The 26,520-nt window shown below is 50.9% G+C and overlaps 1 protein-coding gene across 3 annotated transcripts in view; it reads right to left on the reverse strand.

The window, feature by feature from the left end:
• Positions 1-3,634: 3,634 nt before the first annotated feature.
• Positions 3,635-26,520, reverse strand: part of DENND2B (DENN domain containing 2B) — a 178,719-nt gene continuing 155,833 nt past the window's right edge. Inside the window, exons 6-20 of one of the 3 annotated variants that reach the window (XM_010384847.2) lie at positions 25,905-26,120; positions 24,911-25,007; positions 24,455-24,499; positions 22,964-23,148; positions 21,359-21,468; positions 21,077-21,146; positions 18,058-18,135; positions 17,375-17,515; positions 12,809-12,957; positions 9,500-9,677; positions 9,220-9,261; positions 7,839-7,950; positions 6,714-6,953; positions 5,738-5,824; positions 3,635-4,402 (exon numbers count right to left, since the gene is read on the reverse strand). In XM_010384847.2, the coding sequence (XP_010383149.1) occupies positions 4,368-4,402; positions 5,738-5,824; positions 6,714-6,953; positions 7,839-7,950; positions 9,220-9,261; positions 9,500-9,677; positions 12,809-12,957; positions 17,375-17,515; positions 18,058-18,135; positions 21,077-21,146; positions 21,359-21,468; positions 22,964-23,148; positions 24,455-24,499; positions 24,911-25,007; positions 25,905-26,120 (1,785 nt within the window). In that variant the 3' untranslated portion in view covers positions 3,635-4,367. Of the gene's footprint in view, positions 4,403-5,737; positions 5,825-6,713; positions 6,954-7,530; positions 7,602-7,838; positions 7,951-9,219; positions 9,262-9,499; positions 9,678-12,808; positions 12,958-17,374; positions 17,516-18,057; positions 18,136-21,076; positions 21,147-21,358; positions 21,469-22,963; positions 23,149-24,454; positions 24,500-24,910; positions 25,008-25,904; positions 26,121-26,520 lie in introns of those variants that run through there. The other 2 variants (XM_010384848.2, XM_030917212.1) reach the window with 2 other exon arrangements.

The raw sequence follows: 26,520 nt of genomic DNA on the forward strand, positions 1-26,520 counted from the left end.
GGGGCTGAGTGAGTTCTCACTCTGCTGGGAATGAAAAGCAGGTTGTTTAAAAGGCGTCTGGCTTCCTCAGTTTCTCTTGCTTCCTCTCTTACTACCCCTACTCGATCTCTTTGCACATGCCCAGCCCCCCTTCTGCTTTCTGCTGTGAGTTGAAACAGCCTGAGGCCCCCCTCAAGTACAGCTGCCCAATCTTTAACTTTTCAGCCATCAGAATCATAAGCCAAATAAATATTTTTCTTTATCAATTACCCAGTTCCAGGTATTCTGTTATAGCAATACAAAATGGACTAAGATGGGACCTAATTCCACAGATTCCAATGTGAACCAGAGTTTGACTAATACTGTTTAAGGGCAATTCTTCAAAATAGTGCTTTTTAAAAAGCCCAGAATACTTATTTCAAGACTACAGTTTATCAGAGCATTTAGAACAGTGTAATGAAGCAGCCTGCATTAAAAGAACTAACTTAATTGCAGAATAGAGGAGAGCTGACACTCCTACAGGTGAGGGGACTTCCCTGGTAGAGGAGATAGCACTGTTATCCCTGAGCAATTGCCCCAGTATTGTCAGAAAGGCACTGTTTAAGGACACTTGCTCTCAGTGGCCACAATATCTTTTACGGGAGTGTTTTGAAAACGGGGGGGGGGGGTTTTGTTTGTTTTAATTAATAGAAGTGGGGTCTTTACTATGTTGCCCAGGCTGGTCTCAAACTTCTGAGCTCAAATGATCCTCCTGCCTTGGCCTCCCAAAGTGCTGGGATTGTAAGCATGAGCCACCACACCTGGCCACATTGGGGCATTTTTGTTGTCACAGTCATGGAGGGGAAGTGACCAGGGATGCTAAATATCTTGGAATGGATGAGCTGGTCCTACACAACAAAGAAAAATCTAACTTACAATCTAACTTCATTTACATATAACTCCAAAAGTTGGTTTGTTTTTTGTTTTTGCAGTTTTCATATAATTCTCAGTTTCCTAGGATTCTAACTACTGTTTAAATCAGGGGAAGTTCATACTTTGTTTTGTTCAGAACATTCCCAAAAATTGTTCATTTCAGAAAACTCACCAATAACTACTCAGTAGGATCTGAGTTGCTGATACAACACTTTTCTCCATCTGCATAGGTAGCTGTTGCATTCACAGTAATTCTGTGTACAGTGTAGGCATGTGTAGGCATGTGATTATCTCTTCTAGTACAGTTGTGCACAAGCAGTTACATATTTAAATATTATAACAAAATATTTGTTTTATTTCTGCCCTTTTGTATTACAGTTAAGGTATATTTCGGTAGCTTATCTTTGAATTTCATTGCAGGGTAGTGGAGGGAATTAAAGTATTTGCTATTAAAACTAAACTGTTGGATCTGATAGGGTTGAAAATCATTGGTTTAGAGGTCCAGAGATCATGTGAAAGAACGTGGAAAGAAGCCCTGAGATCATGTGAAAGAACGTGGAAAGAAGCCCTGAATACTTTTTGTAAACCCCAAGCCAGGCCCACTGTCCACACCCTCCTCTCCCCATAAGGCTGCTGTGCCTTGGCTATGGCAATCACTCTATGGGCCCTTGCAGCCTATTCTAAGCCATTATATGCAAGTACTGATTTTCTGGATTGGGACCAGAGCTGCAGCCACAGTAGCGGGTAGACATACCGCTCTGGTATTCACGCAAGGACATACTGTATTTTAAAGATACGTAAAAGTGGCAAAATTTATGAATAAGGCCGGATGTGGTGGCTCATGCCTATAATCCCAGCACTTCAGGAGGACTGTTTGAGCCCGGGAGTTTGAGACTAGCCTGGGCAACACAGTGAGACCCCATTAATGCAAATTTTAAAAAAAAATTTTACACATACACATCTTGTGATCTGATTGCATGTCTAAAGGTTCTTTGGAGCCATGCTGAAAAGGAAGGGTGGAGGAGAATGGGGGAGGAAGGGAAAGAGAGAGAGCGCATGTACCTTTTAGGAATTAAATCTGTATTTTTCTTTCTTTTTTTTTTTTTTGAGACAGTCTCGTCCTGTTCCCAGGCTGGAGTACAATGGCACAATCTCGGCTCACTGCAACCTCTGCCTCCTGGGTTCAAGTGATTCTCCTGCCTCAGTCTCCCAGTAGCTGGGATTACAGGCGTGCACCACCATACCCGGCAAATTTTTTGTATCTCTAGTAGAGATGAGGCTTCACCATGTTGGCCAGGCTGGTCTTGAACTCCTGACCTCGTGATCCACCCACCTCGGCCTCTCAAAGTGCTAGGATTACAGGCATGAACCACCGCGCCCAGCCTGTATTTTTCTTATTAAGGAATCTGCTTCTGTGACTATCCTAAGCCCAGGCTGAGTTAAGAGCGACGAGTTCTGGAGGGAACTACATCCCACTCTGAGTCTTCTGGTTGTAATCCATCTTTTCTCTTGATCTGAACTGAAGACTCGCGAGGCTTCAATCCCTGTCCTAGTCCTGGCAAATGGCAGAGCCAGAAAATGACTTTGCCTTCCCAGAAGACAAACCCTCCACTTTATTCTGTGAGGCTGACAGCAGGCCCAAACCATGGACAGGTTGAGGCCTGCGCAGGCCTCAGTGGAGATGGGGAGAGGGAAGAGGGGGAGGAAACTTAGGATGGGATCATCTCTCAACAAGGGTGGAAGGACAGGAAAACTTTACTCATGGTTCAAATCCTGTCAGACCCAAACACAATACCAAGGAAAATGGTTGCAGCTTAATGCCTCACTTGGGAGTTTGCAAAGTCTCTGCTCTCCCAAGGCCTTGGTGGGTGAAAAGCCTAAACCATCCTTATTTCCCACCTTGTTTCTCTCCTTCCTCTTCTGTGGAAAGTAGCAGTACTTTCTGTATAAAAACCTAGGGTTCCAGTGGAAAAATGATTCACAGAGTGACATGGAAGAGTCACAGGGAGTGGGTCAGGGCTATGCCCAAGCCTGGGTTGGCATTAGCTGTGCTTCACTCCACCAATGTCAGGACACTCAAATGACATCTGAGGGGCTTCAGGCTGAAGAGGAAAATGTTAAGATTTACCTAATAATGGGGCCAACGGGCAAAGAGCATTCTTTCCATCACTGGAAACACTTAAGCACAGGCTGAACACTTGAGGGAAGCTGAACTACTGCAATGACTGGGTATCTTCTAACTCTTAAGACCAGTCATGGCCGGGCGCGGTGGCTCAAGCCTGTAATCCCAGCACTTTGGGAGGCCGAGACGGGCGGATCACGAGGTCAGGAGGTCGAGACCATCCTGGCTAACACGGTGAAACCCCGTCTCTACTAAAAAAAATACAAAAAACTAGCCGTGCGAGATGGCGGGCGCCTGTAGTCCCAGCTACTCAGGAGGCTGAGGCAGGAGAATGGCGTGAACCCGGGAGGCGGAGCTTGCAGTGAGCTGAGATCCGGCCACTGCACTCCAGCCTGGGCGACAGAGCGAGACTCTGTCTCAAAAAAAACAACAACAAAAAAGACCAGTCATGCAACTTAGGCTGGAGAACTCCATTTTAGGGGAGGTCAGTGACTCACACTAAAGCTAACCCCTTAATCTAGTACTCAGTTCCCTGTGTGATGTTTCATCCCTGACTGGCCAGTCCCAGCCCACTCCCAGGAGAGAGAACTCTAGATAACAAAGCCAAGGAACACATGAGGCTCTGGGCCCAAACAACTGTACACTGTTTATTGAGAACACCCGTAGATGGGAAGGAGGAATGCCCTGTACCGCATCGTGGCCACCACTGACTGGGAGCCAGGCCCAGAGAGCACTGGCAGAGCTGGGGGTGGGCTTCCCATGACACACCATCTCAGAGGCTGGGGGGAATGAGAGGACTAGGCCTAAGACCCTGGTGCCATGCTGCTTGGCCTTTGCCTTTCAAAAACAGAGGGTATGGGTATGGGGACTACCAGGAAAAAATAGAAACTCTTAAGTTTTTTTAAAAGGTCCTCCTGTACATAACAAGACAGCATCTGCTCTCCAGGGCCTGAGACTGGCAGCAGGGGCCTCAGGCAGGCAGGCAGGCAGGCCGAAGGCCTCCGGGGAAGATCAGTGGTTTGGCTGAGACAGTCAGCTGCACAAAACTGGCCAGTCACGAGCACCCAGCAAAACTTCATCCATGCTCTAGCAGGACAGGAAAGCACCCGGCCCCTTGGGAATATACAAATATTTACCATATTCTCTTTGCTTGTTACAAAAACAGTTAAGAAAGCTTACAGCAGATTATTTACAAACAGTATCCCGGGATATGATGAAGGCAGAGGTGGGCTGGCTTAGAGGATGGGATCTGTGGGAGCAGAGGAGCCACAGCAGCCCAGAGGGTCCCAGGCTGGGCCTTCTCCCCAGGCTTCAGGCTCTGCAAGGCACTGGACTCTGCTACTGAGAAGGGGGCTTAATTCTTTTTGTGGAGGAACTTCATTTTGTTGCCTGTGGGCCAGAGAGGACAAGAGAGAGAATGTTCAGTGTTATCCCTTCCAACCTCCACTCCCTCTCCTCCTTGTAGCCATAACCCTCTCATGGGAGAGGAAGAGGATTAGGAGACTGGATTATAGCTGTGATCTGATCCAGGGTAGGGAAAACACGTGAGAGCTCTAATTAGGGCACTGCTATTAATCGCTGTGTGGTTTTAGGGAAGCCACTTAACCTCTTTGGTCTCAATTTCTCTTTAAACAGAAACATGCTCTGATTCTCTGATCTGACGGGCTGAGCACCCTGCAGGGAGGGGAGCATTTTGCAGGAAGGGCACTCGCACTGTTGTGTCTGCAGACCTGTTATGGTCTAGAGGAAAGCTCACTGGCTCTAATGGCCTTCATATTCATTCAGGATGGAGTGCACACAGAAAGACCTGAGGTATGTGGGAACCTGGGATTCCTCTTTGTAATGCAATATGGTAAATACAGCCTGCCCTCCGTATCCATGAGTCCTGCGTTCATGGGTTCCATGTTTATAGATTCAGCCAACTGGAAATCAAAGATATTTGGGGGAAAAAATGAATGGTGGTGTCTGTACTGAATATATATAGACTTTTTTTTTTCTCGTCATTATTCCCTAAACAATACAGTATAATATCTATTTACAGCTGGGTGCACTGGCTAACGCCTGTAATCCCAACACTTTGGGAGGTCAATATGGGAGTATTACTTGAGCCCAGGAGTTTGAGACCAGCCTGGGCAACATAGCAAGACCTCATCTCTACAAAACAAATTTTAAAAATAGCCAGGCGTAATGGCATACACCTGTAGTCCCAGCTACTCAGGAGGTGGAGGAGGGAGGATCACATGAGTCCAGGAGTTTGAGGCTGCAGTGAGCTAGGATTACACCACTGCACTCCAGCTTGAGTGACAGAGCCAGACCTTGCCTCTAAAATAAAATAAAATGTAAAATAAATAAAATAACACAGTTTACATTGTATTAGGTATTATAAGTAATCTAAAGATGATCTAAAGTATATGGGAGGATGTGCACAGGTTATATCCAAATACTAAGCCATTTTATAGAAGGGACCTGAGCATCTGTGGATTTTGGTATCTTTGGGTATCCTGGAACCAATCCCCCACAGATATTGAAGGACTATTACTGTGCAAAATGCCCTTGGAATTCTGGCTGAGAGCCTTCTCATCACTATGGGATGTCTACCTCCTGTTCTGTCTACAGCCCCAGTATAACACATGTGGACATGGATTTAGAGTATTTGGGGGCACAAATCCCCCAGCCCCTTCCTTCTTGCTGAACATCTATCTCATCAGTAACAAGGCTACTTACCCAAACCTCGGAGAAACTTATTCATTCCACTCTGCTCAGTGTCTGGGAGTTCTTCTAAGTACTGTTCCACTCGCTGCTCAAAAAGACCTGGGTAAGAGAAAGAGGCACAGGGAAGAGAATAGTCATTGGAGGAAGGAAAGGGAAGGAGAGGCCTACATGAAGGGAACCATGGAGCACAGATGCCAGAAAACGAGAAAGCAAGCATCTGGGATGATAATTTGCAGGAGCATCTTACTAGAATTCAGACTGGCTCATCAAAGCAATCATTAGCGACATCTTGCTGGGGTTCGCTGCTGCCACCCTGCCTCCCCATGCACATTCCCAAGCTGCACTAGGGCGAGAAGGCTGCTTCTCAGTTCAGAGGTGCCCCAAGTGGACATCTCTGGCTTCCTTCAGACAATTCTACCATGTTTTTCCAAAAAGGTTGTTATACTAAATGGATAGTATTAGAGGACAGAAGAAGTACTAACCCTGAGGTTAGAGAGAAAGATTGTGATGAGATGAAAGAGTCCTAGAATGAGCTGATGAAATAGCAAAAAGCGAGATAACCATCTGCCTTCAATGAAGACTGCCACCAACCTACAACAGCTGGCCCAGTGCTCTCTAAGGGAATTCCCAACCCCTGGGTTCTCAGAACCCCCAAAATTGCTCAGTCTGTTCCTTTTCTCTGGATAGAAGGGCTTTCTTCTATCCTCCTCTTTGAGTAAGGGGTGGGCAACCAATAGCATGCTGCTCCTAGGCGGAGATGAGTCCCATCTCTAGCTATGTGGCGCAGCCTGTGCACAGCCTTGTGAAGGCATTTACTGGGACAGGAGGAAGAGAATGCTCCCTTGGAAGTTTCTAACAGAAGTAAAGGGATGTTAAGAGGCCTGGCCCTAGCTTGATGTCCAAGAACTTCCATCATAGTACCTGGTTCTTCAGCCCTGCTGTGGGTGAAAAAATTAGAGAGAGAAGAGAGCTGATAAACAAGCCTTACCCTTTGCCCGACACTTTCTTAGCTCCCTGTCTTGGATGAAGCCAGCAAACATCTGAGACTCCATAAAAACCTCAAGAAAGCGGCGGATGCTTTTAGAGGCCACAGATTTGCGGAAGGCCTCTCGCTGAAAGGCTCTCTCTCCCTTCTCACTCTGTGTCAGAAAGAGGGAGTAGTGCCCAACGGTCTCCACAAAGAACCGGATAAACACCTCCGACACCAACCCATTGAGGGTATTACATTCTGGAAGGGAAAAGAAAATCTTTGAGGTTCAGGTCAAGAGCCTGCAAAGCCTTCCTCAAATCTTCGCCTGGTGTAGTCTTCCTCTCCCCAACAAGACTTCCACCCAGTACCACTCTTCTGTTCTGGAAGCTCTTTTTGAGACTGAGTTGCACTCTTGTTGCCCAAGTTAGAGTGCAATGGTGCCATCTCAGCTCACTGCAACCTCCACCTCCCAGGTTCAAGCAATTCTCTTGCCTCAGCCTCCCAAGTAGCTGGGATTACAGGTGCACACCACCACGCCCAGCTAATTTTTCTATTTTTAGTAGCGGTAGAGATGGGGTTTCACCATGTTAGCCAGGCTAGTCTCGAACTCCTGACCTCAGGTGATCCACCCGCCTCGGCCTCCCAAAGTGCTGGGATTACAGGCGTGAGCCACTGCGCCCAGCCTCTGGAAGCTTTCTCTCTTGTGCCTATGGCCTTGTAACTAGCCTACAAGCTGCCGAAGGCCAGAAACTATGTTCTGAACATGGAAGTTGAAACATAATTGCTGGATGAATTAAAGTAGAAACCAGAGCACCACTTTTGTCATATCCCTCACCCTAAGTGATTTTTCTGGCTTCCAAGGAAGAGGAAGTTCCTTTCATCTCCTGCAATGGCTTGAGGTAAGGCCTGAGAGGGAGGAATAATTAGTTTTCTGTCAGCAGAAAGTATCTTTGGGGTTGCCACATGTCTTTGGGTTTTCCTTCCCAAACCACCTGGGGTAGAAAAGACGCTAGAGTGAGACCAAGGTCCTCATCAGCCAGAAAGGGTTTGATGCGCAGAGGCAGAGTTCTGGCCCTATGGGGCCCTGACCCAGAGCAGAGGGAGCCTGGAGCAGAGCTGACCATGCCCGGGCACTATCCTCACCATCGTCGGAGTCACTGTCGGAGTCCTGGGAGATCAGCTCATTCTTCCTCTCCAGAGCCTGCTCCAGAGCTGCCTGTAACTTCCTAGGTAACAATGTGTCCTCGTCGTCCATCTGCAGGAGAAAGAAAGCAGTGACAATCAGAGCTGACTCTGAGCTCTTACTATGTGCTAAGACCTGTTAGAAGAGCTTGAGTAGGTAATCTCATTTATCTCTCCCAATAACCCTCATAACTATCATCAACCTCATTTTAAGATGAGGAACTGGAGCACAGAAAGGTTAGGAAACTTGCCCAAGATTACAGAGATTAAAAGTAGTAGAGGGCCTGGCACAGTGGCTCATGCCAGTAATCCCAACACTTTGGGAGGCTGAGTGGGAGGATCACTTGAGCCTAGGAGGGTGTTCGAGACCAGCCTGAGCCTGGGCAATTTAGCAGGTCCCTCTATCTGTAAAACACACACACACAAAACAATTAGTCAAGTATGGTAGCATGCACCTGTACTCCCAGCTACTTAGGAGGCTGACGTGGGGAGGATCACCTGAGCCCAGGGAGGTCGAGGCTGCAGTGTCATGATTGTACCACTGCACACCAGCCTGGATGACCGTGAGACCCTGTCTCAAAAAAAAAAAAAAAAAAAAGTGGTAGAGCCAGTGGCCTTTGTGACCAGGACTAGCCAGGGGTTCCTGATTAGGTCTCCCCAAGTCCTCCATCTTCAGCTCTAGGTAGGAGGCACAGTTGGCTTGGGGCAGGGAGACCGTGGCCAGCCTATGTCTCAGGAATGAAGTTAGACTGTTGTTTCAGTCTCTACACTCTGTTTCTGTGTCCATATCACTATGCCTGGTACCCAGGGAGTCCTCAGCTACATCACTGGTGTGTAACAGACAGTAAGTACATTTCTATAGGGGAGGCACTGGGTTGTGCTCCTTGGTAGAGAGTCAGGAGGATTTCCACGACTAACAAAGGCTTTTTGTAGTTGACAACAATGATTGCAAACCTGTACGTTACACAACAATCTATATTTGTGTAACCCCCAGCAACATTTCAAGGCGGATGTTGTCACCACCTCTGCTTTAGAGCTCAGAGGAATTTAGAGGCCTAAGACCATGTGGCTCAAAGCGGGCAAAGTCCAGTGGTCAAGTCTGTGGACTCCCAGGCCGTGTTCTTCAGGTTCCCACACTGCCTTCCAGAAGCTGATGATGCCACTGGAAAGGCAGACCCTGCTGAGGTCAAAGATTCCAAGACTAGCTTCTCTCCACCTTTGACTAGTCTGTGAGTAAGTATGGAACCCAGAGAGCTCAACAAACAGATTGTGAAAGTTGAGTAGTGTGTGTGATGGTGCAGGGTGCTCAGGAGCCTGATCTAGCAAGCACCCACCCTCTTACCTGTCGGATGAATCGGTCAGATCCCAGATTCACCATCAGCGCCTGAGAAAAGGAGTCATTAGCAGAGTGGCTCAAGGCATGAGTCCCGCAATGCCCTCTGCCAGGCCTCCAGACCTCCCAGGTTCCCAGGGTCAGATAACAGGAAGAACTCCAGCCGGGGACAGACCTCCCAGGGAGAAAGGATAAGAGCCTGGTAAAGAGGCCGAGGGGCCACAAGTAAGATCCCAGCACCTGCTTCCCCTTCCACCCTTCCCCCCAGCTGGTTCACCCCATGGCCCACCTCCTCCACAGGCAGCTCCTTCAGTTTGGGGAGGGAGCTGGAGAGCAGGCCAACCAGGAAGGGGGTGGGACAGCAGACGATGTCAATCATGGAGGCCGGGAGGACAGGAATGAAGGTGTGCTGCCAGGAGAAGGGGTAGAGCAAGGCCACCACCGCGTGGGAGCAGCTGGAGAGGGTACTGATGGGCAGACAGAGAGACAGAGCACCTGAGCCCAGGCCCAGGACCTTAGAGTTCACTGGAGGCTCAGGACAGCCTTTGATCATAAACCTCCCAGTGCAACAAAAATGCTAATGGGGCTCAGGGACCCTGCAGACTGGTGAAGCCCCCACTTTCCCACTGCGTAGCGCCTCAGGGACAACAGTGCTACTCTCAGGGAAATGCACTTACAAACAGCCAGGAAGGTATGCAGCATCCCGCAGGACAGTCATCTGACAAAGATCTGGAAAAGGGCTGTCTTGGGTTTGGGGGCACATTACTGGGCCCGTGGCTGAGGAGGCAGGAGGGTTTTGTAAACCCCTAGGGCCAGTGAATGCAGATCCTGGGTACCCTCTCCCACCCCACATCAGAACTAGGCAAGAGGGACAAAGAACTTGTGGAAAACCTAAATCACCATCAATGGAACATGAGCTGGCTGGACCTACCCCTCCCCTCTCCAGCCGGAGGCAGACCCCAGGCAGAACAAGGACATCTTTTCCAAGACCCCAAATTGGCAGAACTTGAATACCCGGCCAGGCCAAGAACAAGACCTTGGGATCGTCCCTCCCAGAATGGTCCTGGAATGTGCTCAGAGGCAGCTGCAACCACAGGAAACAATAGCTGTATTCACAGCCCCATGGGAGCTGGGCTAGGGGGCGGGGTGGCAAAGAAGAGGCTCAGCCATGCATTAAGAGGGTAGAACCTTCAGGAAAAGAAACATGGTCCAGGCTCTCTTAGGGGCCACTAAGGCCAGGCCAGGGCACCAAAGCCGGGCAGTCAGGGGCTTTGTTGGCTGACAATGACCATGGCTGGCACACAGGAGGGGCCTCTTTGAGCTGCTGTACCTAGCTCATTCCAGCTGTTGGGCTAGATTTCTTCACAGGGGCCTGATGGGCCCACAAAATACCTAGAACTGTGAGACACAGAAGCACTGAGGCTGTGATGGGCACAAGTGAGGGGCAGTTTTCCTTTCTAAACCCTGGCACTCTATGGAAAAGTCAGCAGCTCTGGTTTTTCTTCCTCCTTGCTTCTCCTGGGCTGAGGATGGGCCTGGGTTCCTGTCCCTGTGAGGGCAATCGGGAGTTCATTTCTCAGGCTCCTCTCAACTGCTCCCTCATATATATGGAAGGGAATATCCCAGGGATTCAGGACTTATTGGAGGGCAAACCAGAAGGGGGATTTTCCTTCACTGCCCTCCTCTGAGCACCTGACATTAAGGTGGTTTAATCAATGTCCAAATGACCACTCTAGAGAAGCCACTACTTGGGATGGATTCTTTGACCAAAACAATACGTAACATGTTGCCAATAACCCATCCTGTTGTTGTAGGAGTTATTAAATTATTTTACACAGAGAGGAAAAGTTTTTGTTTCTTTTTAATTTTTAATTTTTTATTTATTTACTTATTTTGAGACGGAGTCTAACTCCCAGGCTGGAGTACAGTGGCACAATCTCCGCTCACTGCAGCTTCCACCTCCCAGATTCAAGCGATTCTCCTGCCTGAGCCTCCTGAATAGCTGGGACTACAGGCGTCTGCCATCACACCCAGCTAATACAGGGTTTCACCATGTTGGCCAGGATAGTCTCAATCTCTTGACCTTGTGATCTGCCAGCCTCGGCCTCCCAAAGTGCTGGGATTACAGGCATGAGCCACCGCGCTTCGTTTCTTTTAAAGCAGCTCAAAAACGTTTCTTGTCTAGAAAGCAAGCCCTAGCTCTTACAGCCAGGCAGGCAACCTTTGATATGCAAATACAGACCATTAGAAATTGGGTCCACCCAACACGGCAATTCTCACCGTTGTCTTCTTGCCCTTGCCCCCACATGTGCCTAGCAGCATGGCTGCCCCGCATATTCCCACGTGTGTAGAACATCAGGCACCCTATATTCGCATATTAAAAGGCGAGGATGGGAGGGCCAGCTTTTTCAGGGGCTACATGAGTGACATGCCAGGTCAAACCAATCCCCTAAGCCCTATGCAAATCAAACACCACCTCCTCCAGCCTACTTATAAAACTGGCTGGTGTCCACAGCACTTGAGGTTCCCTCTCTTGGCTTTGGAGCCTCCCTCCCTCTGTCTCTGTACTTCTCCTTTCTTCTTTCCTTCTTGCCTATTAAACTCTCCGCTCCTTAAAACCGACCCCACCTGTGTCCGTGTCGTTTTATCTAAACCAGCGTAAGAACCAAAAGCCCTAGTGTTCCTCCACTCATTGGAGCCATATCACTGTCCCTTGCCTGTGTCACCCCCCAACCACCACTGACATAAAACTTTCTCTCTTCAACCTTGGCTGTCTAGAAGAGCTCTCACTTCTTCCTTCCTAAAATGCCTCAGGTCCAGTGACCATCACTTCTGCCACCCGTCCCATGGTCACCACCAGACCTTGACACCTCTACCTCTAAAGTCCTAAATGCCAGCATTTCAGACCAAGACTTGTGACCCACCCAGCTCTTTTCTTACTCCTCCTAAACCAGCTCCCCCACTTCCCTGGCACCTCCAGGCCCTGCACATCGTTTCCTGGTGTGGGCTGGCCAGCCTTCCTCACCCACTCTCCTCTCTGCACCTCAATGCCCCCATGGCATCCTTCTCCCCAGCCCTCCCAGTGCCCAGCCCTGGACCACTGCAGTCGCCTTCTCCAGGGGACACCCTCCACAGGACCCTCACTGGCTGGCTCAGCACTCCTCACACTGTCCCCAGTCAGTGCTCTTGCCCCTTCCTCACAGCGGCTGTTTCCTCAAACTCAGCATCCCATTGAGATGGCTTTGCCTCCCCCTCCAGAAGAAATGCAACCATCCGCCAAAAAATCTCAATTTCTTAACCTTTCCCCTGTACATATACCGCCATCTGCACAGTCTTGGCTGTTGCAAAGGAAGAAATGTCCCTCCCTCTTCCCTCAGGCCAAGCCCTCCACAGGGTTCTCAATCCCGCCATCTGTGTGCTCCCAAACCCTTCTCCCTCACCCACACGGGGTGCTACCTTTCCACCTAGTCTTTATCTCCCTATGCACAGCCCCACTCCAGCACCAGCCAGCAAGTGCTTAGGCTCCTGAACACTTGCTGATTCGCTTGTGGACATGCCTTCCCCCTCCCCTCTTCTTCCTTGCCCGGCTGGGCCCTACCTGAGCTTATCTGCCACAAAAATGACCCGGCGCTCCAGCAACAGCGAGGCAAAGATTCGGATGAGCTGGCGCACACTGAGGCAGGTAAAAAGGCACTCAAAGTCCACGTGCTCCAGCCGTGAGTCCATGGGCCGCCGCAGCTCTAACACCTGCAGGAGAGCGATGGAAAAGTGGGCCTGGGCCAGCCAGGTGGGTGGTGCCCTCCAGCCCTCCACGAAGCAACTGGAGGCTGCTTTCCCCTTCCCACCTGCTCTTTTCCAGGTCTCTCTGGTTACTGCTTCCAGGTTACTGCTATGCAGTAAACCCCTCTCCTCCAACCCCTCAGACTACAGCTCCACTCTCACAGCACTTGAACACCCAGGCTGTGGGTGAGAGGGCTGCCTGTGAAAGAGGGGAAGGATCCAGAAGGAAGGAGTTGAGGGACCATCCATCGGGACCTCAGGAAGAGAGGAGAGCTGACTGCTCTTAGAGATAGGGAGAAGCAGGGAACCACACAGCCACATCTCTAGGGTCCTCCTGCCCACCTCCCCAGACAAAGGTCTAAGCCCTTAATGCTGACTAGACCCCACTGCTCTCCAGGCATCTCCGCATCCCAGGACTCTAATCCCAGCCACCTCTGGAAAGGCAATGCTGGTGTCCTTGTTGCCCTGTCCCCCTCCCTTTCCTGCTAGAAAGAGTTTCCTTCCAGAGGCTATTTGTCCTGCCATCCTGGCCTTTATCTCCATCACCCTAAGTCCTGTGCCAGGCACAAAGAAAACACAAGCAAAGAGCTGGCCATTCTGCAACCTTGCCAGGAAGCAGGACTGTCTTATCAGGGCTAGGCCTAGCCTTCTTTCCTCCAAAGGTGGCTCCCAAGGTCAGTGCCACAGCTCAGAGAGCCACTTCTCTGGGGGCAGTCATGGGGGTGGAAGGTAGCGAGTGACCCCAGTGGTGAGGGCAGGAGGAACTGCTGACGCTCAGGCTGTGCCAAAGCAGCTGTCCCTGGGGTCTGCCTGGCCTCATCCTTGGTCCCATAGCGTGTGTGTGCTGCATAGATGTGAAGGCCTCCTGAAAACTAGGGTGAGAAATCAGTTCTCTCTCATTGCCCGATGGCATCAAAGGTAATGCTTTACAAGGAGTTTTTATACCCACATCATCTCATTTGTTCCTCAGAGTCTAAGCAAGTGAAGGCGTTCTGATTCCTAACTCAGCATCCATCCTTCTGGGCCCCAGAGAAGCAGCAAAATGGGCACAGGGCACAGTAGCGGTCTGTGTCCACGGTCTCTCCCACCTGATGGTGTACTCCTGGAAGGACCGGTGATCTGCCAGATGCTGGGTACACCCCAAATGGTCAGTGAATGTGGGCTCAAGGAAAGAAGTACCACAATGATGCCAGAGCCCTTTATACCTGCTCCAGGCCCTGTCCCTGCCCCAGAAGTCACAAGCTCCCTGCATGCAGCCCAACAGGCTCTGCTCTCTAGCACCCAGCCCCACCTAGTCCCTACTGTCCCTGGGGCCCAGCCCTCCCCCTTCCCCCAGGGATTGAGAATTCACAGAGGCTGCTCCCACTCCTGGTCTTGTTCCATGCATCCCTGCCTTCAAGGAGATCAGGCCCAGGGGTCTGAAGGAACCGAGCAGTTACAGCCTGGGAGTCCAGTGGGTGTGACGAACATCTGCACAGGGACAGGCAGGATATCTAGGAGGGCAGCCAAGCTCATGTGCGTGGGGAGGGGTCAGGGAAGCCTTTCAGAGCACAAGGTACTTGACTCCCCAAAGAGAAAAGAAGGGAAGTGTCTTCTAGGCAAAAGGAAGTAGGGTTGAGAGAAGAGTAAGTATCAAGTCAGAAGATGAGAGCCCAGTGAGGTGGCCAGTGCCAGACCACGAAGAGCTCCCAGGCACGATGCTGGGCTATAAGGCAAGGGTCACCTATCCTGTGCCCCACAGCCACCACAAAGCCTAAAGTTCCTCTAAATGAAGGGGAGAAAAGAGGCGAGGAGAAAGCCCTCAAGCTAGGAGTTGCCACTGCTCAGCAAGCTTGGTATGCTTTTTTGGTCAGTCCTTCTCCCATTCTCTACAACTAATTTATTTACTCTTCCCTCTCCTAGAACCCAACATCCATCTCAAAGAATGACCTTTTCTATATATATATATATATTTTTTTTTTTTTTTTTTTTTTGAGATGGAGTCTCGCTTTGTCACCCAGGCTGGAGTGCAGTGGCACGATCTTGGCTCCCTGCAACCTTCACTTCCCGGGTTCAAGAGATTCTCCTGTCTCAGCCTCCTGAGTGGCTAGGATTACAGGCATGCGCCACCACACCTGGCAATTTTTTTTTTTTTTTGTATTTTTGGAAGAGACGGGGTTTCAACATATTGGCCAGGCTGGTCTCAAACTCCGGACCTCAAGTGATCCCCCCCACCTCAGCCTCCCGATGTGCTGGGATTACAAGCATGAGCCACTGTGCCTGGTCTGACCTTTTCTATTTTGAGAAAATCAAAGCCATCAGATGAGAATCCAGTATCTACTAAGCCACTCCCTCCTCTCCCAATAAATGCCAAGCCCTCCATGGAGCCTAACACTCACATCTTCTCAGTACACTCTGTTAGCCCCTCCTCCTCCTGTAGCTTGAACCTCTTCCTCTGGCAGCCATTCCCACCAGCATACAAACAACCACCCCTAACAAGCTTCCCTAGTTCCACATTTCAGTTGCTGCCCTCTTCCCTATTTCTCTCCACAGCCATGCAATCTTGAGAAGATGTCTACACAGGCTGTTTCCACTTCCTCACCCCCATCACTTCTCAACTCACTCCAGCCCAACTTCTGGGCCCTGCACTTGTCAAGATCTTCCACACCTCATCCTGACCTCTTGGTGGTACCTGCTTCAGATCATGGTTTCCTTTTTGAGGTGCTCCTCAGCCGAAGCCCTCCCCTCGTGTTCCCCTCTCCTCAAACTTCAGGGCTATGGCTCCTCTCCTGCAGGGCCTCTGCATGTTGGGGTTCCCCAGGACTGAGGAGGACCCCATACTGGGCTCTCTTCTCTTCCCTATTTACACTCTTTGCTACTACATATCTTCTATTGGGGGTCTCACGGGCATCTCAAACTTGACATGTACACATTTGGACTCTTCCTCCTCATTACCTGCTTCTCCTTCACGAGCTCCCATCTCAGTACATGGCTCCATCATCTACCCTGGGGCTCCAGCCAGAAAACTGGGAGTCAGCCTTACAGTCTCTGTGACAACTATGCCCTATTTCCAATCAAACACAAAGTGCTATTGGTCCTAATTCTAAAATCCATCTACTTCCCTTCCCCTGTTCTACCACATCTTAATCCAAAGCTGCCATCATCTCTTGCCTGTAGTGCCACAACAGTATCCCTGCTGGTCTCCCTGTTTTCACTCCAACCATTAGCTACACGGCTGCCACAGTGGGCTTTGAATACATGTATCAGCTGGCCACAGGTGGCTCATGCCTGTAGTCCCTACAGTTTGGGAGGCAGAGGTGGGAGGATTGCTTGAGTCCAGGAGTTCAAGACCAGCCTGGGCAACATGGTGAAACCCTGTCTCTATAGAAAATACAAAAGTCAGCTGGGTGTGGTAGTGCACGCCTGTAGTCCCAGCTACTCAGGAGGCTGAAGTGGGAGAATTGCTTGAGCCTGGGAGGGTGAGGCTGCAGTGAGCCATGATAGCACCACTGCACTCCAGCACCACTGCACTCCAGCACCACTGCACTCCAGCACCACTGCACAATATGGGTGGCAGAGTGAGACCCTGTCTCAAAAAAATAAAATGAAAACATATATCAGATCTTATCATACCCCTGCTTTAGATAAAATCCCCAAATCCTTAACTTGGCCTAGCAGGGACATCGTGATTGGGTTCTTGCCTGCCAACCCACCCCCGTCAACCCTCTGACCAGCACATGCACTTGCCCAACTTTTGCCTTTGCAGATGCTGGTTCCTCTACTTGGAAAAATCTTCTCCCATTCATATCCTTCTCTTTCCGTCTCCCTCCTCCTGCTTCATTTAGTTGCCCCCACTCACCACTTAGGTCTCTGGTAAAGTGTTACTTTCTCAGAGGAGACCTTCCCTGGCCCCTAATTTAAAGCAGAACCCTTGTTCCACACTCTCATAAGGTCCTGTGCTTTCACTTGGCTGGTAACACATTTAGGAATTACCTATGTATATGTAAACGTGTTTATTATAATATCAGTATCTCCCACTAGACTACAAACTTCATGAGGACAGAGCCGTGTTCCTCTAACTCTGACTCTGCTCTGAGGTCTGGCGCAATCTCTGACTGTGAGATGGCACACATTCAGTAACTGTTCGATGAATGAACAAAAGGAAGGCAGATGGAATGCAGTTTAGTCCAAATGGGTCAGGGAAGGCCCCTGGGAGGAGCAGAGGGCTGGGCAACATGTACATTCCTATTGTTCGCTGTTGTGGTCCCTAGTGATTGGGTACACTGACATGGTTGAGCAAGGAGGAGCCGTGCTCTGTACCCCTCAAAGACTATTACCTTGGCTAGCGTGGTCCTCCTGCCACCCCAGCCTGTAGCCCAAGAGAAGAGGGTGCAGAAATCCCTACCTCATTGCCAGCACCTGGCAGGAATGTCTTCACTTTGATGGTCTTCCCTGGGGCTGGGAAGGGCGACTCCATGAGACTTCTCATGAAAGGATAGACCAATGCCGCGGAGATCCCACGCCGGCGCTCCACCTCATCTAGGACCTGTGCCCACCGCCAGCAGCCCAGAGAGGAAGGGTGTCAGGGCAGTGCCCTTCTCCCCTCCTGGCAGAGAAGAGGGCAGCCAAGCATCTGACCGGGCTGGCCCAGAAGCTGGGAGATGGGAAGGCGGTCTTGCCAGGATCTGCACACTCTACCCTTCCCGTTTTGCTTGGCACTCAGTGATTCCTCTGTTCCTTAACTGGCCTTGCTTCAGTCCCCAAGAGCAGAGTAGCTGGGCAAAGGAAATACCACCCAAGAGTCAGCTCCCTGGGCACTCTTGCTTCCCCAAGGACTCTGGCTCTGCCCAGGGCCCAGGGTGGGCTGTGACAGGGCCAGCACAGGAGCTGGGGAAATGCCAGCCAGCTGGGTAGAGGGTCAGGCTGGGGAATGGGAGGGCGTCATAGAGCTCACTGGTACTTGCTCCTGCATTCTGTCTCCCGCTTGCTCACACTCACAGGTGGTTTTCTCATCTAAGCTGGCTGCAGATACTCCTGTGGGAGCTGTCAGCTGGGGCAGGGGGAGGGAAGCCTGCCAGAGCCTCTTACCTTGGAAAACAAGCCGAAGCAGCCAAGGCGGCTGATGACACAGTACACCTCTGGCAACCGGGGCCCTTTCCCACTTGGCTGGGCCAGGACAAGGAGGAGGAGGAGAGAGACAGACACAGAGAATGCATGATTACCATTTCTGGCTCCTTTTCCTTGGGAACTGAGGAGTAAGGACTGCACTTCTAGTGGAGGAAGACTCTAACCCTCCTCTAAACCTCTCTGCAACCAGGGCCCTGAAGGAAAAGCCACCACTCTCAGGACAGGCCTCAGCTCTGCAGGGTCTCCCAGCACCAGGTACCAGGCTCCTGCCAGGCTCCACACAGGCTCTGCCCTTCCTCCCAGGAGGACGCTGACAGGGGCTGGTAAAGGGCAAAGCAGTTTGGCAGAGGCTACAGGGTGATGGGTGGATTCATATCCCTGAGGCTGGGACCCCAGCAGATGGGAAGGACTAGGGTACATCCTTAGGAGCAAGCCATTGTAGCTTTTTAGCCCCATAGGGCATATTCAGCATAACGTTCCTTTTTTGGTTCTTTTCCCCCTTTCTTAATCCACCTCCATTCTAAGAGAGCAAACTGAAAACAAGAGATGGGAGCTACTATTTATCGAACATTTGCTATACCTGACTTGGAACTTTACAAGAGATTTGTGAGACAGGGATTATTATCTCCTTCATAGATGAGGCAACTGAGTTCAAAAAGATTAAGCCATTGCCTGAGACCACCTATCTAGAAGCTGTGGAGCCAGAAGTTTGCTTTGGCCCTGTTTGGCTGTCTTAACCCTAAAGCCTGCTGCTTTCTGACAGGAAGGAAAAGAAACAAAGACAATTGGTAGAGGTTTGCTATAGAGTAAAGGAGCACAAAGAAGAACAGGACTTAAAAGGTGGGCATGGCCGGCCGTGGTGGCTCACGTCTGTAATTCCAGCACTTTGGGAGGCCGAGGCAGGTGGATCACCTGAGATTGGGAGTTCGAGACCAGCCTGACCAACATGGAGAAATCCCGTCTCCACTAAAAATACAAAATTAGCTGGGCGTGGTGGCGTATCCCTGTAATCCCAGCTATTTAGGAGGCTAAAGCAGGAGAATTGCTTGATCCCGGGAGGTGGAGGTTGCGGTGAGCTGAGATCACGCCATTGTACTTGCAGCCTGGGCAACAAGAGTGAAACTCCGTCTCAAAAAAAAAAAAAAAAAAATGGTGGGTAGCTGAAGGGGAGACATGCACTGAGAGCTCCCAGGCCCAGAGCCCCCATGCAGGCTTCAGTGCCTTCTCCAGCAGGGCTCAGAGGCCTGGAGGGCCTGGCAAGTCCGAGTCAGGAGGGAGCAGAGCAGCAGGTGCTGGCCCCTCATGCAGGCTGCTAAGCAAATGCAGATGGGGCTATTTCAGTCTCCAAACCTGCTGGCCACACGTCACAGATACAGAGAAGGCAGAATCTGTTTTTGTCCATATTAGGCCTGAAACTCACTCCTGTCTCTTTCCCTCTCCCCCGCCTCCCCTAAAGCCCCAAGTGATTAAATCAAGTATGTGGGATTTGGGTTAGAATCATTGTGTCCAATCTGCAGGAATGCCGAGCTAGTGCCAGCCCCCTTGGCAGGGACCCAGCCCAGGCCCTCTCTGAGCACGCCAGGACAAACACGCTCTTCCCTGGGGGCAGCAGCCCCACTGCAAAGGAGCAGCTCTGCTGCATCTATGTTCCAGCAAAGGCAGCCTTCACAACACTCCTTCCAAGCCCAGGAGGCCCAGGCGGCCAGAGGCTTGCTGGCCTCTGCCTGGCTCACCACCTGGCATCGCTCCTGTGCATATGCCCTTCACCCCTCCCTGGGCACTCTACCTCCCAACACCCCCTCTCCCCAGTCCATCCTCTGGGGGTGATCCAAGAGTACCCGATTGGTGACAAACGACTTCCCTTCTGGTTCTGTGTGACCTTGGGCAAGTCATTCTACCTCTGAGTTTTGACTTCCCAATCTATGGATCAGGGATAATAACAACCCATGGGCTATTGTGATCATTTTTTTTAAAAAACATACTTGAAGCATCTAGCTTGGAATGTGACAGGTTCTAAACAATGTCTATTCCCTTGGCCTTTCCTGTGTTGAAAGTCCAATCTCCTGTAACAGGCCATCTAAAGTTCCTCGAGAGAAGATCCATGTTAAACTTATCTTTATATGCCTTTAGCACATGCCTGACTCTCAATAGGTCAGGGCTTCTGATAAGGGATGATGTGTTTCTGAATGAATGAATGACTGGCCCCAAATCCTTCCTTCAGGGCTCCTGCCCCCTTCATCTACCCCTAGACTGGTATCTGGGGAGGCTTTCTCTTGCTAAGGCCTGGAAACCCCAAAACATTGTCAACAACCCAGTGCTCCAAGTGAGGAGTCCAGCAGGGGCCAGGCTCTGGGCCTCTACCCTAATCTATTTCCCAGGACTAATGGGAATGGAGATGGTGAAGGACTTCTCTTTACAAAATGGCTAACATTTTCAAAACCTAATCCCTTTCCCCTAGATTCAAGGTATCTCTTTTAGATTCCCAGAGAAGATATGTCTCTGTCCCTCCCCAATCTCCAGCCCTACCATACCACAGACAGGCCTCCTCCCCACTACAGCCTGGCCAGGTATGGAGGTGAGGAATGTTGTCCCTCACCGAATCTGATGCATATATACATACTGCTGGGGGTGATTCGATCCTGCAACCAGAGACCAGCAATCAGAGCCCACGATCCCAAGGAAAATGAAGAAAAAGTAGAGAAAAACTAAAAAGACACGAAAACCCACTCCCTCCCCTTATTCCAGATAATCTCCGATCCTAAGGCCCCCTCAGAAGCACCACTCTGAGCCCTGCTCTCCCAGGGTGGCCTCACCTGTGAAAATGTGTGTGTTGGCAGGGGGTTGGGGGTGGCCTCAGGGAACAGAACATAGGATTTCATACAAGCTAAAGTTGCAGAAGGGCACACACACACACACACACACACACACACCCTGACCTAGCCCCTGCCTGCCAGCCCGAGGACCAAATGGCCTCACTCACCAGTAAGCGCCTGCAGTAGCCAAAGCGTCTGCTGCCATCTTCCCCAGTCAGCATGAAAGAAAAGGTCTCACTGGAACAAAGAGAGGTCTGGCGTCAGGGAGGTGTGAGAGGACCTAGGAAACAGCCCCCAAGAATAGGGACTGTCATCTTCAGGGTTGGGTGAAGGGCCAGGTTGCTGTAGGAGAGGAGGATGAGACTAGAGCAGGCCCCACTCAGGTGCCTACTGCTATGGGGGTAAAGAAGGCTATGCCCCTTCCTCCCTCCGGTCAGGCCAGGTCTCACCTGCTATACTCTGACACAGGGAGCCAGTCCTTGGCATCAGGGAAGCAAAACTGGGGAATGGCTTTGAGCCTTTCCTCTGCCTCTCGCATCTGCTTGGTGGGTCGGTCCAGCTGCAGGGAAGAAGGAACCAGGAGATGACATGGAACCTGGGGGCGGGTGGTGGTGGCTGAGAAACCCCTCCTCCCGAGGACCCTAGATGCCACTGACCAGTGGGCATGATCTCAGCAACTGTTGTCCCACTCCGAATTCTTACAGAGCCCTGAGTCATCATTCATTCATTCAATAAATGCCAGCAGAGTGCCTTCTGTATGGCATCTGACACAGTGCTGTGCGCCAGGGTTCTTGGCTCTCGATGGAAAACAAAGCGGACAAGGTCCCCGACCCTGCACATTCTGGTCAGCAGAGTGAGATGGTCAACCACAACATCTCAGAGTGGGGCCTAAAAAAAAAATAAGCAGGGTGGCCGGGCGTGGTGGTTCATGCCTGTTATCCCAGCACTTTGGGAGGTCGAGACAGGCGGATCACCTGAGGTTGGGAGTTCGAGACCAGCCTGACCAACATGGAGAAACCCCGTTGCTACTAAAAATACAAAATTAGCCAGGAGTGGTGGCGCATGCCTGTAATCCCAGCTACTTGGGAGGCTGAGGCAAGAGAATCGCTTGAACCCAGGAGGCAGAGGTTGCAGTGAGCCGAGATCGCACCATTGCACTCCAGCCTGCGCAACAAGAGTGAAACTCTGTCTCAAATAAATAAATAAATAAATAAATAATAAGCAGGGTGATGTAACAGAGCAAGCTGGGTAGGGGAGGGGCTCCATGCAGGCGTCTGGAGAGACCTCCTGAAAGAAGTCCTACTTGAGCAGAGCCTGAAAAATGAGAAGGAGCCAGCAGCCATGTGAAGAGCTGGAGAAAGCACATTCCTGGCAGAGGCAATGGCAGAAAGAGGGGTTGAGTGTGAGAGGAAGAAGAGGGAGGCCAGGCTGGCTGGCGACAAGCAGGGAAGGCGGAGTGAGAGAGAGGCTAGTGGGACAAGTGCGGAAGTGACAGCTAGTGGGTGCAGAGTTTCTCTTTGGGGTGATAAAAATGTTCTAAAATTGGTAAGTGGTGATTGCACAATTCTGTGAATACACCCAAACACTGAACTGTATACATTAAGTGGGTGAACTGTATGGTATTCAATCGTTTTGGATTTATTCTAAGCACATTGAGAGGTTCTCTCTCAGCCCTCATCCCTTGAACAAGCACTGGCCCAAACCCACCCCCGCTGCAGCCCAAACCCACTTCCCTCCTGGCCGAGAGGAGGCAGGTTCAGGGCTGTGGCAGAATAGCCCTTGGCCTTTCCTGTGTTGAAAGTCCAATCTCCTGTAACAGGCCATCTAAAGTTCCTCGAGAGAAGATCCATGTTAAACTCATCTTTATATGCCTTTAGCACATGCCTGACTCTCAATAGGTCAGGGCTTCTGATAAGGGATGATGTGTTTCTGAATGAACATCTTGTTCGTCAGGAAGGAGACGAACAAGATCTCTCTCCTTCCCCAAATAGGCCTGGTGGATAGAGGATGGAAGAGGGGAAATATGGGCAAGGTTGGGAGGGAGAGGGCCTCACCTTGGGAAACTGGTAGGAGACTTCGGGGAGGTAGGTGTTTCGCGATGGCTTCTTCTTGAGGGACACCACCACAAAGTACTCGAAAAGCTCCCGCTCCTGCCACTCCAGCAGCTCCAGCTCCAGCGTGCGATAGCTGGGCGCGTGCTTCAGCATCGACTGGATGTGGACCAGGCGCTGTGTGTGGGCTGGAGGCAGGTTGCACATCAGGGAATGGACCCTCACAGGCCTCATGTTAGCTCCTCTACCCCTGGCTCAGGGCTCCATCACTGTGGAGCACTTTTCAGGGCATAAGCCTAGTCTGATACCATCCCCAGCTTGCAGTGCGGGAGGACTGGCAGGCACAAGGTGCTGACCCCTGCACAAAGACTCTGCCCTGACACAGGAGGCTGCAGGCCTGGTCTTCCTGGAGCCTCTGGAGACTGAGCTGGGGCAGGAGGACTGCCGAGGCCAGGCAAACCCAGGGATGCATCTTGGCACCCACTCTGTCCCTGTACCAAAAGGACCAGAATACATGAACATCCACAAAGGCTTCATCCCTGGGTCCCTAGCAGTACTTGAGCCTTGTCCATGCTCCTACATCCAAAGTCTACTTGCCATTTGCCTGGGGATGAAAGGATAATCATCCAGGAAGGCCTAAGCAGGGTTTCCCAGTAGAGAAAGCACAAAGATTTATCCAAGGACCCTGGAATGTGAAGGTTCCAGAACCTTTTCAGGCTCCTCTCCGGGGAGAGGGGAGATGGGGGGGTGGGGCTGCAGGGCCTCCAGAGAAACAGTTTCCTCAGTCTATGGTACATTTCTTGCCAGAAGAGGTCCTTGTAATCTTCTGTACCCATCTCTCACCCTCCAGATCTATAACCTTTTTTTTTTTTTTTTTTTTTGAAATGGAGTCTTGCTCTGTCTCCCAGGCTAGAGTGCAGTGGCCTGATTTCAGTGAGCTCACTGCAACCTCTACCTCCCAGGTTCAAGTGATTCTCCTGCCTCCGCCTCCCGAGTAGCTGGGATTACACATGCCCACCACCGTGCCTGGCTAATTTTTGTTATTTTTTTTTTTTTTTTAGTAACGATGGGGTTTCACCATCTTAGCCAGGCTGGTCTCGAACTCCTGACCTCGTGATCTGCCCGCCTTGGCCTCCCAAAGTGCTGGGATTACAGGCGTGAGCCACCACGCCCAGCTGAGATCTACAACATTTACCAGGCAAATCTAGCTCCCAATTCCCATGGGCAATGGCTTGGGACAGTTTGGGCAGGGCTCCACCCTTACATTTGGCAAAGGGAGACATCTGGATTTAACCTTGCAGGGCTGAGCTCACATGTCTGTAAGGACAGACTTCCCTGTGGCTCTTGCTCTGTTGTTCTGGTATCTGGCCTGTCTGTCGCCTCTCCACATCAGGCCAGTTACGGACACTGGAGCCACACATGCATCGGCAGAGAAGGCTGATTCCCTGCAGCCCTGCTGGGAGAGCTTCCGTGCTCGTGGGAGCTGTGCCTCACCTTTGAACCTGTCATCAGAGTCGCTCTCGCTCTCACTGTTTTCATCTGGAAAAGGAACAACAGAGGACATACTTGCTGGACCCCACAGCCAATGTTTTCTGCTCCCCTACCACCCCAATTTTTCTCACAGGGGATGGTCTCTACCTTCTCTGGGCCCATGGTCAGACATCCTGCCTCCAGGAGGCCAAGATTTGAAATGGGAAACAGATTGCAATGCTCAGTGAGTCTGGCCTTTCCTTTTGCAGAAGCCGATTCCCACACCCACCTCCCTACTAAGGGCCTCACAGCCCAAAGTCTGAAGGAACCCATCCCAGACCTTTCTTCCCTCTCTGCTCCTCCCTCCTATGTGGCCATTTCCCGGCAGGGCTCTATCCTCCACAGGCAAATTGATGCCTCTCCCATTCCTAATGCCCAAGGGCCCGAGACACCTGAACCAGCTCCGGCACCAAAGCCTACCTCTCAGTGATGCTGTTTCAATGCTGGACATAGATAACTTTTTTAATCTCTTCTTTCCTCTCTTGGCATTGTAAATGGAGTTAATTCTTTGGACAAGCTGGGTGAGAAAAGCAGGGCAGGTGAGGTAACCTTAACACCAGCTGCCCCACTAACAAGAAGGCTGAGTAGGAGCTCATCCCTGCCCTTAATGGTACAAGATTTCTGCATTGCACCCGCTGGGTCCAGGACTGGTCTAACTGCAGAACCGACCCCAAGTGGTGACTCACCAGCCATGCCTGGTAGCTCTCCATACACCTAGTCCCCCAAGAGTGGTCTCCTGCCCCAACACAAGGACACTAAACTTAGCTCCCCAGAGGAAGGAACTATGATCAAACTAGACAGGATGGTAACTCCTGGGTCCCAAGAGTCATTGAACCAACTGAGACAAAGAGCTTCTGAGATGCAATAACAGGAACAAGGATTCTAGCCTTTCCCCTCTGGGCCATAACCTGGGGCCCCGACAGGAAGAATCTAAATTCCCAATATACCCAAGCATTGTTTGCAGGCTAAAAATACCATCTGGCTAAATCCTGCTGCTTTGGGCCGGGGATTTGGGCCTGGCTGCCTATGTGTGAAAATCATTGCTGAAAACTCTTCAATGCTGTGAGTTATAGGAAGAACCCTTGTTTGAGTCCTAGGTCCTTGAAAGCCTGGAAATGCTTATGTGTGCAGATACCCCAAAACTCATACACCACACTTACTAATGGAGAGCCTTGGCTAGCCTTTCCTTCCTCTAACGTCTGAGCACCAAGAATCAGTTAATGCATCTTTATCGATAAGAAAGGATAATTAATCAGATGAAAAAGAGGCCAGTGCACAGACCCAGAATTTATTCAAAGGGAATCGAGGAAGCAGTCCAGATTAGGGAAGGAAGGAAGTCAGGAAGGAGAGAGAAAGGCTGGCTGCCTGCCCGCCCACCTGCCCAGCCCCAGTGGGCTGCCTCTGGGGAGGGTACCTTGGGAATGCGGCGGGCCCGGCGGCTAGACAGCAGCTCGCTGGTGGTGCTGAGGCTGTCTTCGTTGAGGCTGGAGGGTGAGGACGGCAGGCTCAGCTGAGCCAGCAGCAGCATGTCGTCATGGCTGTGCCTCTTGGGTAATCGTGGCAGCCGGTGGCTCTTCCTTTCTGACCAGTTCCCACTGCGCAGGGACTGGCTGTTGGGTTTCAGGGAAAGCTGGCACGGGGGAGAGGACATGTGAGAGGGGCTCGCCACAGAGGCCTTGGCCGGTGCCTCTCGGCTGGGATGGGGACACAGAGGCCAAGGGCTGGCATCCCTGGCTCCCCACAATCTTGCCCTGGAATTTCCATATCTCTCTTAAGACTTTAACTACTAATCAGCCAGGTCAGGGCTAGATTAGATATTTGCCTTCCCTAAAGGAAGCTTCACTACTGCCAGCAAAAAATGAAAGCAGAGGCTAAAAGCACCTGTGCTCTTATCTGAATGGAAGAAAAAGGCAAAGTGGGAATTTTGGGGGCTCCTCCTGAGCTTTGGGACAAGGATTACTGGGTCTGGGTGATGCAACCAGTCTTCCAGACCTCTGCCCCTGAGCCAGTCCTAAAAGGTTTCAGACAGC

Source organism: Rhinopithecus roxellana, chromosome 15 (genome assembly GCF_007565055.1).
Source record: "Rhinopithecus roxellana isolate Shanxi Qingling chromosome 15, ASM756505v1, whole genome shotgun sequence".
Lineage (NCBI taxonomy): Eukaryota > Metazoa > Chordata > Mammalia > Primates > Cercopithecidae > Rhinopithecus > Rhinopithecus roxellana.